Source organism: Herpailurus yagouaroundi, unplaced genomic scaffold, assembly GCF_014898765.1.
Source record: "Herpailurus yagouaroundi ecotype Mexico unplaced genomic scaffold, PumYag 355, whole genome shotgun sequence".
In the NCBI taxonomy this organism is placed as follows: domain Eukaryota; kingdom Metazoa; phylum Chordata; class Mammalia; order Carnivora; family Felidae; genus Herpailurus; species Herpailurus yagouaroundi.
The window spans coordinates 7,399,068-7,414,481 of NW_024412572.1; the positions used below are offsets into that span (position 1 = coordinate 7,399,068).

The window sequence follows — 15,414 nt, forward strand, 5'->3', positions numbered from 1 at the left end:
AGGCAAAAGTTGCAGACCAAAGCCGGCTGTGCCCCACTGTTGCTGTCTGTGCTCCTGGCTGCCCTTCCAGGGCCACAGCGCACAGGAGGGGAAAGAGGCCACCCAGGAAGACACCGCCTCATCCGCAGGGGCTTTAGGGGCACACGGCTGGCTGTGGCTTTCACATTTCTCAGAGAAGTTGTCTTGAGAAGGTGCAAAGTCCTCGCCCTTCTGTCTGCTATATTCCTGGTAATGGGAATGTAGGAATGCTGGAATGTGGAAACTTTCTTGGAGTGAGAAGAGTACAGATTGGGAGGGAAGACACCTATTTGGCTATAGGTAAATCCAACTCACCAATTGTTCTTAGCCCGTGAAGGAGAGCCTCTGACTGCAGTGAGACATAGAAAGAGGAGGCGATGGATACCCTGGTTTCTTTGGATGTTGGGGAACGGCAGGTGTCTGCTGCAGCAACCAAAGCATCCTCCTTCATGGTGCACGGAGCCACCATTCTTGGAATGACTTGTTTTCATTTCTTTTTTCTAGCTTCTCAGCTCATTGTTTCCTTTGGAATTAGGTCCTGAGTAGGGTTCCCACAGTTTGGGGTAAGAGACTTGGAGGCTCCTATGGTGAGCAGAGTAGCAGTAAGAAATGGAGGTTGGAAAGAGGCTGAATTTCTTTGGGGGAGGTGGGGGGGGGGGAGAGCAGAACTTGACATTAGACCCACCCAGAGCTCATCCTTTGTGCTTCCCTCCTCCTCTCCCCTGGTCCTGCCTCATCTGCTCCATTTCCACATTGATTCTCTCTCTGTTCTGCTTTCTCCAGGGAGCCCCATTTCAGAAGCCGACTGCCCCCGGGGTCTTCCCAGGGCACTGGGGAGGGCCGAGGCCGAGGCCGACCATGCCCAGTCTGCTGCTGCTCGCCGCTGCACTGCTGTCCAGCTGGGCTCAGCTTCCGGCCGAAGCCAGCTCCTGGTGGTGAGTGAGAGGGGCTGAAGTCCTTCTCTACAACCTACGCCTCCTTTGGTAATTAAATGTGGAGAAGGGTCACCGTGTGTTGTGATCATTCCTTTATTCGTAGGAATCCTGAGGACTGCTTTTATCCCAGGAAAACTAGGACAGCTTTTTCTCTCACAGGCCCCCAGAGGTAAAGGTTCACCAAGAATAAAGGATGAGTTCATCTGGTGTTTTCCTCTGATCCTGTCTGCATTCCCCTTTTCCTGGACCTTCCTCCGTCCTCATGGGTTGTTAGAAATAGCTCTTGTGTTGCTCTTGGATCAATAAGGATATTGATTTTTTTTTTTCTGGTGGGGGCAAGGAGAATAGAATTCCTATTTTAGAAGTCTGATGACCAGATGAGAAATTGAGAGATATGCAGGACTGTGCGTGGCTTTCTTTTGTGTTTTGAAGACTAATGTCATTGCCAAGTCAACATGGAAATGGCAGGCACACCCCACCTATTTTGCGCGTGGTCCACACCCCCCCCCCCGCCCCGCTCACATTTTTATTCTGATGGCAAATTTAACTGAACACTTTACTATATCTGGTAGAGGATGGAGCCAAAGGGAGAGCCCGTGAACTGATAGAGTGGGTTAGGGGATTTGTGGGTGGGATATGGAAGTGAAAACATTTAGACTATGTTGTGATGTATGAAAATTGGCTTCTGTTTTCGAGGCATAAGGGGAGTTCTATTTCAAGGAGTTTTTCACTTTCCATCACATATCCTGCACTTGGGCTAAAGTGAACAAGTCGCCCCTACCCCTTGAACAAGTCACGTGCTCTCCTGTTGAGGTTTGGCCGTTTCTGTCCTCTGCTTGGAATCAATGTCCTCTGCCCTCTCTGTCACCTTCTCTGCCTGTCCCCCGCCCTCCCCCTTTTAAGACCCGGTTCACACCATCGCCTTGTAAAAGCTTCTCTCCAGCTGTAAGAGCTCTTTCTCTATCTGATCACTGTGGATGCAGAAGTTCAAGTCTGCCTTTGGCATTTGGCATCTCACACGTCATCTGTGGCCGTACCTCAGTTTTCCTCCGTTGCCCTTTGAAGGCAGGTGCTCTGTTTTACCAATTTTTCTTCCCAAGCCCTTAGTACAGGGCCTTGTACACAGAAAGAAAGTGTGTGATAAATGCGTTGAATGAATGACTTAATGCTGCACATGGCATATGCTCACTCCTTGGCCTTTTTTCCGCTTTCTGGATCTCTGCTGTAGGTCATTAGCTGTGAACCCGGTGCAGAGACCCGAGGTGTTTATCATCGGTGCCCAGCCCGTGTGCAGCCAGCTTCCCGGGCTGTCCCCTGGCCAGAGAAAGCTGTGCCAACTGTACCAGGAGCACATGGCCTACATAGGGGAGGGAGCCAAGACAGGCATCAAGGAATGCCAGTACCAGTTCCGGCAGAGGCGTTGGAACTGCAGCATCGTGGACAACACGTCTGTCTTTGGGAGAGTCATGCAGATAGGTAAGAGGCCTCCCAGACACTGCCTGGCTAAAGGAACTGGGCTCACCTGGCCTGGGAGCAAGTACCTCGGGACTGGTGCAGAGAGCCCTCACAAGCGTCCAGTTCTCTCGAGGCTGGGAAGCAGTGTGCAAGTTGACGGGGAAGCACTCAGGAAGCAGAGTCTCGGATGATGTGTGGGTGGCACAGCTCAGTGCTCAGCTGGTGCTCCGCTGCTGGCCTCATCCTGTTTGGGACAACCAAACTTCCTCACTCGAGGAAGGTGGCAGAATAGCCGAGCTGAGTTAGAGTGGATTAGCAAGACTGCCTGCCGCCACTGCCCTTCGCCCCAGCACAGGGCAGCTCCCGTGCTCCTGCTCCTGCTCCGGTGGCAGCATTGGGTAGAAAACCAAAAAAACCTGTATGACTTTTGCCTCTTCCACTTGGACCCTGAGAGAGATAGAAACTTTGAGCCAAATTGCTGATAGCTATCATTAACCTGACCCAGATCCAGTCCTGGCTTTTTCATTCCAAAGGGGATGTGTGTGAAAGTGGGGGAAGGGGACAGACCCAGAAGAAAGAGGAGAGGCCACCTCTTCCTGGATTCCTGTCCCTGCCCCTCTCCCACTTGGACCCTCTGGCTGCCCTATTGCTTGGATGGAGGTGTGATCTGGGGTCTAATTGTTTTAGGTCCTTTTGAAATGCAATCCTCCTCTCCCTGGCAAGAAATTGAGAAATCCGGCCCTATTCTACTGGGTCTGATCCCCAGGGCCATAAAAGGAAGGTGTTAGAGCACTGTATTCTTCTGTCTGCCATTCTCCCAAAAAAGTTTCTCCTCCAAGGATGGCATTCCGGAATTACCTGAGGCTGAGTTTTCCCCAAGGAATGCTTTTAGCAGCAAGCAGGGTGTTTGGAAGACCTCTCCTTCCTGACCCTTTTCCCTACCTCCCCTGCCCTATATTGACAAGCGAGGACCAGGGGAAAGTATGCTCTGAACCTTGCTGCTCTCTTCCTTCCTTCAGCATTCACTCAAGGGCCATACAAGGAATTCTCATGTGTTCCTGCAACAGTCTTATCAGGCAGTTTTCCTAAAAAAGAATGGACTTGGGTTAAGTGAGAATTGTTTGCAGTTTATTGATTCTTCTAAATACACTCGGTATACGGTGAAGTCTTAGCAACACTGCCTGCTCTGGGTTCTGGGGGAGGAAAGTAGGAGACCCAGGTATAGAGAGAGGCATCCACTAATCACTGTAAGGGAACTCCTGTTTCTTTGGGACCTCATGTGTGCCTGACATTGGCTAGATCCTTTTCATGTGTAATTTTGTTTGAGTGAAGGCCAAGAATTGAGCTTTACTTCAGGAAAGAATCCAGATTTGATTGGGGGAATGACCTATGAAAGCAGATCCTACCATTGTCTCTGTATGCTATTCTGTTACAAATGGAACCCTCCGCTTGCCTTCTTTCCACAGTTTCTTTTTGTAGCTTCCCTGCAGACAGACTTATACTACCCAGGAAGTTATCCTCCAGTCATCCCCTTGGGCCCAGGGTGGCTCCTAGTGAGTCTTCTGTCTGCTATCTTGTGTTACAACTTCCCAGAAAGTCCTGCCTTTTTTGAAGCCACTGCAAGACTCCACCAGCAGAGGGCAGCAGAGTAGCTTGGAGGGAGCTACTGACACTGCCCCCAGCCTTGGTCAGGGGAACATGGGGGCACCTTCCTGGCAGTGGGTGTGGAGCAGAGACAGAGAGCATGGAACTGTCCTGCTGTCTCCTTCTAGGGGATAGATGGCAGGTATCTCCAGCAGTTCCATGGCTGCTGGTTTCTTAGACTTTTTACTTGAGATGGTTTGAGTTTCCACTCTGAGTTGTTCCACATATAGAGAAACTCCCCACCTTGCTCGTCCATTCTGAAGCCTTGCATCATGTCTTGCTTTCTGGGAATGGCACTATGGTCTGTACTAACCAGGCCTGTCGGAGGACCCAAATGCTCCCCCTGAATGCAGAGCTACCCACACTCAGTACCTAATGATGCCCCCAACCAAAAGAGGCAGAGTAATTGCAAGGACAGCTAATCCACCTGAGGACAGACTGGGATCTGAAACCATCAGGACAGACCAGGACCATCAGAGCACATAGTGGCTGCAGTATTACGCTCAGTTGCAGGTACGTTATTTTGAAAGGCAGTTCTGGGAGGAGTGATTTGGCTCTGAAAAGCATGTTTCCTAAAAAACTGAGGAAGAAATCAGACGTGTAGCCTGGAAAAGAGAAAACATAAAAGGCGTATCAGTTGTTTTCAAAAGCTGAAAGGCTGTCAAACGGAAAGGGATTAGACAGTGTAGCTCCAGTGGGTGGAAGTAATAGGGAGGCATTTTTCAACTTACTGTAAGAAAGAATATTCTGGTGAGTAGAGTCATTAATAGATGATGGGATGGGGTGGGTTGCCTTGAAAATCCAGCCTGCTCCCCTGAAAAATGCATGAAAGGAAGACTCACGGTGGGTGGGTTGTCATTGGGCTGCAGATCAGAGGCTCCTTCCTGTCCCAGAAGGCCCAGTCAGGGGCTTGAGGCTCCATTTTAGCAAGACTTCTTAGACATGGCTCCCTCAAAGAGGGGCCTAGGCCCTCCTCCCTAAAGGCCTTTTGGTCATCCTAGCATCCTGGTTGCTCATTCTCATAGTCTGACTACCCTAGATTAGATAAAGCTCCAGTGGTTTCAGCACTGACTACATGTCGAGCTTGATGGCTGAATCATGAGAGTGACTTCCTGCATCACCTGGGTTTTTCTTGCGTGGCTCCTAGTCCACATCTGACCAGAAGCTGACCCCTGGTTACTTGAGAAACACTGACTTGCCCAGTCTGGTCTGGTTGCAAGCTTCACCGTGTCCTGCCCAGACAATTGAGAAGTAGGGCAAAGTTGAGAGATCACTCTAGACCTATTGATGAATGCAGGCCACTTCCCTGTCCACCTGCCAAGACAGGATTATGGGATGTCTGCTTCTGACCACAAGACTCAAGAGAGGAGGAAATATGGAGAACAGAAGATTCTGCCTAGTTTAATCCCTGAGATCAAGATTGGATCTCAGATTCCTGCTAAGAACCTAGCCCTTTTCTTCCATACCTGAGTTTTTATGAGTGGTATTTATTATGACAGCCTTACTGAAACAGAATTCACATGCTGTACAATCACCATTTTAAAGAGTACATACAGGTTGGTGTATATTCAGAGGATTGTGCAACCATCGCCACTGTCCAATTCCAGAACATTTTCGTAACCCTATGAAAAAACCTGCATAGGGGCGCCTGGGTGGCGCAGTCGGTTAGGCGTCCGACTTCAGCCAGGTCACGATCTCGCGGTCCGTGAGTTCGAGCCCCGCGTCGGGCTCTGGGCTGATGGCTCAGAGCCTGGAGCCTGTTTCCGATTCTGTGTCTCCCTCTCTCTGCCCCTCGCCCATTCATGCTCTGTCTCTCTCTGTCCCAAAAATAAATAAATGTTGAAAAAAAAAATTAAAAAAAAAACAAAACAAAACAAACAAACAAAAAAAACCTGCATACCCGTTAGTAATCACTCTCCCTCCCTCCCCTTCTGCTGAAACCCTAGGCCATCACAAATCTTCTGCCTCTATGAATTTTCTTATTATGGACATTTCATATAAATGAGATCATACACTATGTGGTCTTTTGTATCTGGTTCAGTACAGATGCCAAATGCTAGGGGCACCTGGCTGGCTCAGTTGGTGGAGCATGTGACTTTTGATCTCGGGGTTGTGGGTTCCAGCCCTCTGTTGGGTGTAGAGATTACTGAAAAATAGAGTCTTTTAAAAAATGTTAAGTGATTCACTCAGTATAATGAGTCAAGGTTCATCCACATTGTAGCTTGTACCAGCACTCGATTACTTTGTATGGCTAAATAATATTCCACCGCTTGGATAATGCCACCTTGAGTTTACCCATTCATCCACTGATGGACAATATGAGCTCTTTCCATTTTTTTGGCTATGATGAATAATGCTTCAGTGAACATGCATGTATAAGTTTTTGTGTGAGTGTATTTTTATTTATCCTGGATATATCTTAAGAGTGGAATTGCTAGGTGATATGGTGATTCTGTGTTTAACCTTGTGAGGAGCTGCCAGACTGTTTTCCAAAGCTTAAGGTTCCCACTAGGACTACATGAGCATTCCAGCTTCCTCATATCCTCACCAACTTGTTACTAGTGCCTTTTTTTTTAAAGCTTTTATTTTTTTTAAGTCATCTCTACACCCACTGTGGGGCTTGAACTTACAATTCTGAGATCAGGAGTCACATGCTGTACTCACTGAGGCAGCCAGGCACCTTACTATTGCTTTTTTGATTATAGCCATCCTCGTGAGTGCACAGTGGTATCTCACTGTGATTTTGATTTGCATTTCCCTAGTGGCTGAATATTATTTTTTCATAACATTTTTTATTGAAGTGGAACATAACAGGAGTTTTTTGTGTTTTTGTTTTGTTTTGTTAATCTCAGTAAGATCTCTTTTTAAGTTTATTTATTTATTTTGGGGGTGGGGAGTGTGCATGCAAGTGAGGGAGGGGCAGAGAGAGAATGAGAGAGGGAGAATCCCAAGCAGGCTCCATGCTCAGTGCACAGCCCATGCTGAGCCTGATGTGGGGCTCGGTCCCACAACCCTGGGATCATGACCTGAGCCAAAATCAAGTTGGACGCTCAACCGACTGAGCCACCCAGGCGCTCCTACATCATATGAGTTTTTAAGTGGTTAGAGGAATACAGTTCAGATTTTCTACTGGGAGTGATTTGGATATTTGGAGAGACCATGCTGAGGGTCCTATAGATGTGGTTTCCCAGTGCTCATGAGTTGGGAGGCAGTGTGGACCCCATAGAAGACAGAGGGAAACAGCTTGGATGATCCTGGACATTGTAATTCGGGTTCACTTCTACTCCTGGTCTTTGCCACTATCTAGCTAGATAATGGCAGCAATAAAAAAGGCAGATGCATGGCCCATAGAGTGGTGAGAACTTGGCATCTGTGAGGGAGAGGTTTGTGTTAGGATACAGTCTTACTATTGGTCCCATGATTGCTACTCTGTCTCATCTTCCTCCCACAGGTTCTATAAACTCCTTAATGCCCACTGTCCCCTCCACTTAGGTCTGCCTCCTAGGAATCTGCTGGCTATGTACCCTTCCCTGGAATGGATGTTAGTGTGGGCCAAGGCTGGAGGGGTTCATTCTACTGTCTGTGTTCACAGGGCCGAGAAGGCAAATTTATGCTCATTATCAGGAGAAGTTTCTGACCATTAGAGCCATGGGAAGTGAAAGGTGCTTCTCCTGACATCATTTCCCCTGGAGTATTAAGGCCCAGGCGATGGTGTTGGGTCCAGGAGAGACAGAAGGAAGGAAGGGGCCTTCCCAGAGAGCTGGCATCCTTCACCACCTCTCTTGCCTTCTCTTGCAGGGAGCCGGGAGACGGCCTTCACCTACGCAGTGAGCGCGGCAGGCGTGGTGAACGCCATCAGCCGAGCTTGCCGCGAGGGTGAGCTCTCCACGTGTGGCTGCAGCCGGACAGCGCGGCCCAAGGACCTTCCCCGGGACTGGCTGTGGGGCGGCTGCGGGGACAATGTGGAATATGGCTACCGCTTTGCTAAGGAGTTCGTGGATGCCCGCGAGCGGGAGAAGAACTTTGCCAAGGGGTCGGAGGAGCAGGGCCGAGTACTCATGAACCTGCAGAACAATGAGGCAGGTCGGAGGGTAAGCTGGAGCTCTCCCACCTCCACACATACCGTGGGGTCCCTGGCTTGTTCCTGGACTGAGCCAGGAACAGTGGCCTGGCTGTGAAAAAGGGGGTAGGTCTGACCATGGTGATTCTTACCTACCGTGGCTGACCTGGATTCCTGCATTAATGCCCCATTCCATTTCACAAGGCTCTGTTTCCCAACGGACACATGCAGGTGTAATTTTTATAAACCTCATTTATTTTTCACAGGACATCTGTCCCTATGGGACTTAGGAGGCTTCTTGCCATCAGGATTCCAGGCATACAGAGTAGAGTTCTTGTCTGCCCTTCCTTTGTAACGTGAGCAGATAGGATGGTGGGAAGTTTAGGCCATTTGACCTAGCCAAGGGTTTATGATTTGTTGGAGGCTCAGGTAAAAGCAGAGCTGACTTTTAAGAGCTGCCACCATGCGTATCCAGAAGCCCAATCCAAAAGCACACGCAAGTGCTAACATCAAACACAGTTCTGTGCATGAGTGGAAGCAGGATGGGTAACCACCTTCTCAAGGCTATGTCACCAATGTGATGTGAGACGTGACTGTTGGGTGAGCCTCCGTTTCAGTGGAAACTATAATGTGGGGTTTGAGGTGAGCGTGGTTTATTGCACATGCAGAGCGTACCTGGGCGATGGCTCTAGCTTTCCTTTGTGGTGTGCTGAGGAGCACGGGCCTCCTCTGCCTGCCCCTCGCTCATGAAGGCCTCACCGCTGAGCACGTGCTCTGCCTCCCCTTCCCTTTGCTGCTCCCGACATGATCTGTCTCTGCTGCAGGAAACCAGAGGGCTCGCTGGGGCAGAAGCTCTCCTTCTGCTGGTTTGGTACATCCCGTGTGCAGGGGAGTGTGGATGTGCGTCCAGGTCTCCTCCTAGAGAGGTCTGAGGTCTGAGCACGGGGTGGTGGGAGTCCCTCCTGGCACAGGGCCAGGGGACTGCAGACCTCTTAGGAAACCACACAGACTTCTTTCTGGGAGCTCTGTCTGCACTCAGGTCTGCATCAAGCCAGTTTTCAAGGTACTGTAGGGACACCAGAGATGAACCCATTAAACAGTGGGGCCAGCAGCTTCTTGAGAAGAAATAAATTGAGAAATTTAATGTTGGTTCATTGGTGATTCAGCAATAGGATATGGATGTATTTCTTAAAAAGTTTATCAACTTAAAAAAATCAACTCATGTTTCATAGGAACACATATTCAATAAACGGAACTGAAATGCCTTTTATAGGAACTGGGATCTGTGATGTTGGCTTGGTAGAACATGGTGCACTTGTGTAAACTTACTATCATCAATAATGTGACGTCAAGTTGAAATTAGAATTGGTTACTTGGCCAGTATTTTTCTTACAAAGCCCATACCCGGAGGCTGAATCTGGGGTTGGGGGGGTGGTTATGGATCTGGGTGTGGGGGGTGGTATTAATCTGTGGTGATGTTAGGAATTCTGGGTGTTGCTCCAGTACAAACCAGAGCAGAGAGAGCAGCCCTGTCTTAGATGACCTTCCATTCTCAGGGCATCTCCGGGGCCACCTCCTTCCGCCGTCCCCCAGGACTTTGTCTCTGTTTGGCAGTCTGCTCGCCAGTCTTTGCGTATCTACCATGAGACATTTGGCAAAAAAGGCTAGGATCTTCACTTTATCTCCTGAATGCCCAAATTCTATCCATTTTTCAAGATCCCACTTCAAACAGCACCTACTCCTTAAAATCTTCCCCACCCCCCATAATTAGTAGTCTCTCTGCCTCTGAACCACAGTAGAGCAGTTGCTATGTTTCTTGAGGTATTCCTTACTCTACCTCATCCCACTGGCTGTGACTTCCTGAGGACAGGGATTCCATCTATAGCTCTTTGAAACAACGCTCACTGTGCTTTACATGAGTGGGCGCATGCAAATGTGCAGAGCAAAGCCCCCGTATTGCCTCCTAGGAAGAGGTCAAATTCATGGAAGGCTGTTTCCCGTCTCTGCTCTGTGCTATCCTTGGGGCGTTGTGGCAGATGCTGAGGTGACTAGGCATTCATCCTAATCTGGACTCCATTTCAGTCACAGTCTTGACCCCACTTCTGCTGGCTCCTCATTTTATTGCCCTTAATTGTTTGTTTGTTTGTTCTGGCCCTTATCTTGGCAAACCTTCCTTCCATCTGCCTTGTTTCTCACTTACACACCTCTCCTGTCTTCCTCTGTCTGTCTCCCTGCCTTTGGGCCCCCTTCCTCCAGTCTCCACACCTCTTCCACAGCCTTTATCTCTCCCTTTGCTCCTGTCTGCTCCAGGTTGGGAATTCCTGTCCCTCTCTATTTTTTCTCCCCTCTCTGAGGAGCAGGCCTCTGCCATCAATCACCATCTGAGGCCAAAGGTATTCACCTCCCACCTTCTCACACCTACACAAACAGTTCCTTAAGAAAGACTAAAATGGCAGCAGGGATCGAAAATTTCCTGCACTCGTATTCTACGACCAATTAAAGATTTTACTTTTAAGTAATCTCTACACTTAACGTGAGGCTCAAACTCACAACAGCCCCAAGATCAAGAGTTGCACACTCCGCTGACTGAGCCAGCCAGGAGCCCCAAACCATTTTTTTAACAGACTATCTAGGATCTGACATGTTGGCCACAGAATAAATCTTGGGCATACTTTGCAAGCAATTTCTCTTGGCCTTTGAGAGTCTCTAGTAACCCCATTCTAGACATCGATGGCCAGAGCAGTGGGTTGATACTGCCTTGTCACTCAAGGGCGTAAGCATTTTCCAGATAAAAGCTGCCTAATCCTTGTGACATTCCTGTCAGTTACCAAGCTCAGTCACACCATTAGTGCAGAAGAGGGACTTAGGGCTTTGCCAAGGAGCAAGATGTAGAACCAAGAAAATATTTTAAAACTTTGTTGCTTTTTCAGTTAGCAGAAAAGGCCAAACATTGAGATTTTCCCCCCTTTTCCTGTAAGAGGAGCTTATATATATTATCAATAGTAAACTATTTGAATATACAAATATTACAGTGTCTCCATAGATGAAGGGTGGAATGAATGTCTGCATAGTGAAGATCCGTGACACTCTTCCTCTTGGATTTGTTTTACGAGAGCTCCGTTCTTACTCTGCGGAGTCGTCTCCGGCTTTCCTTCCCCAAATCTCCCTAAGTGTTTGCTTCCAGTAGAGATGCTTATCCTGTTCCCTTGGTCACTTAGTGGTGGGGTATACGGTTTTAGGCTCTTAATGTTTCCTCTTTCCAGCAGCACCAGATGCCTGACCTCCCTCTCTAAACCGAGGACCATTTCCAGAGGAATGTCAGGCCCCGGCTCAGACTGGGGGATTTGTGCCAGAAGAGGGTAATTGCAGACCCTGTCTTTGAAGTGCCTGTTGGAATGGGGTGTTGGTTCCTTTATGCCCTGGGCCTGGAGCTGCCAGCCAAGTGCTGGTCCTTTAACGCTGGGGAGGAGGCTCCTTCCTTCTCCACCCTAAGCTGTTTTTAAGCCCCAAGATTGGAGTGCAAAAGTGCTAGTCATCCTGACTCCCTTCTGGGTGGCCCTGGCCAGATTACTGAGCCTCTCTAGAGCTTCAGTTCCTCCACCACAAAATAGTGGGGATAATTCCACACCAGAAAAAAAATCAGGAAGAGTTTTGACAATAGTAAGATGAGCTGATGATGGTTAAGCTATTTCTTGCACCTGCAGTGGTCTCTGCGCAGTGCTGAATAAAGACACAATCTGGGGACTCTTGAAAAGAAATCCTAGAGAAACCTTGAAAAAATGAGTCCCGACTCCATCCATGACAATAGCTGTGGCATAAGAAAATGTTTTGCAGCGGGCTTGCATTTTTATCTTGCCATCTGTACACCCGGGCCTGCCTCCAGGGCTATTGGACACAATGCATCAATATGCTTTCATTGAAAAGCACTTTGTAAGCAGCTTTTTGGTCTGTGCCTGCTTTTAAAATTTTGATTTGGGATAACCCAAGTTCAAATCCACTCCACATTGTTTTGGTTCAGTGGCTTCAGGGATTTGTTTTCAAATACATCACCTCTGTTAGTGGGCCCACTGACCTACTCTTGCAGTGCACAGGGCCTTACCTCTCTGCCTCCACACTCAGTCCCTCTGGGGGGGGGGGTGGTCTGCGGGTGCTGTGGTGCAAGAAAACGGTCTTGTTCACAAACACCGTGTGGTGTGTGGCGAGGCCCCTGTGACTGTGGAGTTGAGGACCAAATGTTAACAGAAAAAGGGACTGTTTAGTTCTTAGGGGATTTGGCAGAGTCAGAGAGAGCTTTTTGCTAACCAGGGCCATGCCAGCAGTTTCTGTGACAGGCTAGCAGTACGACTGGATTTTTTTTTTCCCCAATTGTATTCCATATGATGCAAAAGCTGGACACTGTTTGCTGTTTTGTGTTTGTTTGTCTGAGACTTTGGTCAAGATAGAAATATCCCTGTTTTCCTGATGGTAAAGATGACACATTGATCATAACAAGTTTCAAGTAATAAACAATGGGAAAAAGGGAGCACCTGGGTGGCTCGGTTGGTTAAGCATCTGACTTTGGCTCAGGCATGATCTCACGGTTTGTGAACTCGAGCCCCACTTCTGTCTCTCTCCACCCCTCGCCCGCCCCTCACTCATTTATGCCCCCTTTCTCTCTCAAAAAAAAAAAAAAGCACAAAAAATAAATGGACAAAGTAGAAAGGGCAAGTGCACCAGATGCCATCCTTATAGCTGATCAGACACAGACACTGCCTCCCCTGTGTTTTTCTATGCGGTGCTCCCTTTATCCACTTCCGATTTGGGTGACTGATGATCCCGGAAAGATCTTTCTATCCTTTGGAAAAACCAACCCTCACCTCCCCAACCATTAGCCGTCTTCCGTATTTGGCCTGTGGCACCCCCAGCCACCCTCTTGACATCTTCCAGCAGCATGCTCCCTCTCATTGCCTTCTTTCTCCTCCCCTCAGGCTGTGTATAAGATGGCAGACGTGGCCTGCAAATGCCACGGCGTCTCAGGGTCCTGCAGCCTCAAGACGTGCTGGCTGCAGCTGGCCGAGTTCCGCAAGGTGGGGGACCAGCTGAAGGAGAAGTACGACAGCGCGGCCGCCATGCGCATCACCCGCAAAGGCAAGCTGGAGCTGGTCAACAGCCGCTTCAACCAGCCCACCCCGGAGGACCTGGTCTACGTGGACCCCAGCCCTGACTACTGCCTGCGCAATGAGACCACAGGCTCCCTGGGCACTCAGGGCCGCCTCTGCAACAAGACCTCGGAGGGCATGGACGGCTGCGAGCTCATGTGCTGTGGCCGTGGCTACGACCAGTTCAAGAGTGTCCAGGTGGAGCGCTGTCACTGCAAGTTCCACTGGTGCTGCTTCGTCAAGTGCAGGAAATGCACTGAGATCGTCGACCAGTACGTGTGCAAATAGCCAGCGAGGGCCCACTCCTCTGGCCTTGCCTCTGCTCTGCCTCACAAAGTTTATATTATAGAAATCTATATAAATCTATTTTATATTTGTATAAATAAATGGATGGATGATAAATAATTAAAAGAAGAAAATGGAAAGGAAAAGCTTATTTAAGAGACGCTGGAGACCTTTGAGGATTGAACTGTGCTGGTTCTCTACTCTGGGTGGGTGGGGAAAGGGGATTCTCCCCCTCCCTCTGGTGGGTCGTCGCAGTGGGTAGGGACTCGGGGATATTCACTGTCAGGCCACCACGGCCTCGAGGAGACTCATGGTGGTTACATGGAGAAGATGCTTTTGTCTGAAGTCTGGAGTCTTTGCTGGGTGGACAGCCTCCCTGTGACCCCCGTCGTTAGCCAGGAGGCCCTGTGCAAGGTGGCAGAACTCAGCTCAAACCATCGCATCCTCAGGGTCTTGTCCAGAAAACCGATCATTTCTGCAAGAGGCCCAGGGCTTGCTTACCCTTGGGTTTATGTGCACCCTTGCAGAATCCACAGTTACAGGAACGAGGACAGGTCCCATGTCATCTCTGACCGGTGGCCACGAAGTAGACCTGCATCTCCCCAGACTCCTGGGCCTGACTTTCCAGCGAGAATTATTCTCCCTCCACAGTTCACTAGCTCCTGCCACCCATTCCCTGCGCCGAGGGGAAAGCGAGTCCCTTGGCCTGACTTGTTAGGAGGAGAGATGTGAACGGAGTATTTGTGCCACAGCTGCAGAGAGCCAGGAGCGTAACTGGACCAAGCAAACATCGCACTGTGCTCCCGCAGGGAGGGGCAGCTGGGGTGTTGCTGTCACTTCCTCCATCACGGGGGCCCCACCAATGACAGGACGCGTGGCCAAGTCAGGCTCCGCTGGCCCGGCACGGTCCTTTCATCTCTGCCCCAGATGTACAGTTTCTCTCTGATATTAAATACCCTTCACTGGAATTTCTCTCCCTTTCCTTTTTGGACACGCGATTATGTTTCATGAGTCTCCTTTTATGTTTGATCTGATCCTTAGAACCCTGCTCCACGGTGCACGTATGGGAGAAGGTAAGGGCATGGAAATGCTTTAGAACTCTAGCCTGGTGGTTGGAGACAGAATAGTATGAAAATTAAGCTTATGCATTTAAGCACTCTCCCCAAGGGTTAGCCCAAAGTTAAATACTCATAAATGATAGCTATTAGTATTACTATTATGAAAAAAATATCACAATTATAAGCAAAAGAATTCAGAGATTTCAGTTTAAACCTCATGTCTACCTTCCCTTCTTCCATTTTACAGCCCACCCAGTTATCCCTGGTCTGGTCACTGGGTCCTTGGTAAAGCACAGGTGATGGGGACACTCTCTGCAGCCTTCTCTATGTTGCGATCTCCTGTCTTGGACTCCAGGATGTGGAGACGGGAGAGAGAGGGAGACAGAGTTCAGGGGTGATCCACAAAGGGAGATGTTATATTCTAGAACGGGAGGAAGTAGTTATGGGAGACACATTGATCCAGGTGCAACGGAGTGGCTAGCCTGCAGGTGACCCAGTAAGTAACCACATAAAAACACCAGTTTTATTCTAGAAAAGTTTACTTCTGGGGAAATAATGGAATTAAAGGAGTTTTGGGTTGTAATGAACAAATTATATTGCAAAACAATGTAAAAGAGGTTCTGTCTGAGGGTATTCATGGCCATGTATACTACTTGTATCTTCAGTGCCTAAAGAAGAACCTTCTGAGTCGACATCAAAGAACACCAGACCTAGGGTTATTTCACTAGTAACTGCTCCTCACACTATTACTCAGATTCCTTTGGTTGACATTTTCAAGATGAGTAGTCCATGAAAAAGAGATTGAACTCATCTGGCATACA

The 15,414-nt window shown here is 48.8% G+C and overlaps 1 protein-coding gene across 1 annotated transcript in view; it reads left to right on the forward strand.

Annotated features, from left to right (window-relative positions):
• The window catches only part of WNT5B (Wnt family member 5B), a 106,602-nt gene extending 92,071 nt beyond the window's left edge, over window positions 1–14,531 (forward strand). The window contains exons 2-5 of the mRNA XM_040463050.1: window positions 802–953; window positions 2,182–2,429; window positions 7,851–8,143; window positions 13,080–14,531. Coding sequence (XP_040318984.1) covers window positions 802–953; window positions 2,182–2,429; window positions 7,851–8,143; window positions 13,080–13,538 — 1,152 coding nt within the window. The 3' untranslated portion in view covers window positions 13,539–14,531. The remainder of the gene's footprint in view (window positions 1–801; window positions 954–2,181; window positions 2,430–7,850; window positions 8,144–13,079) is intronic.
• Window positions 14,532–15,414: the final 883 nt, after the last annotated feature.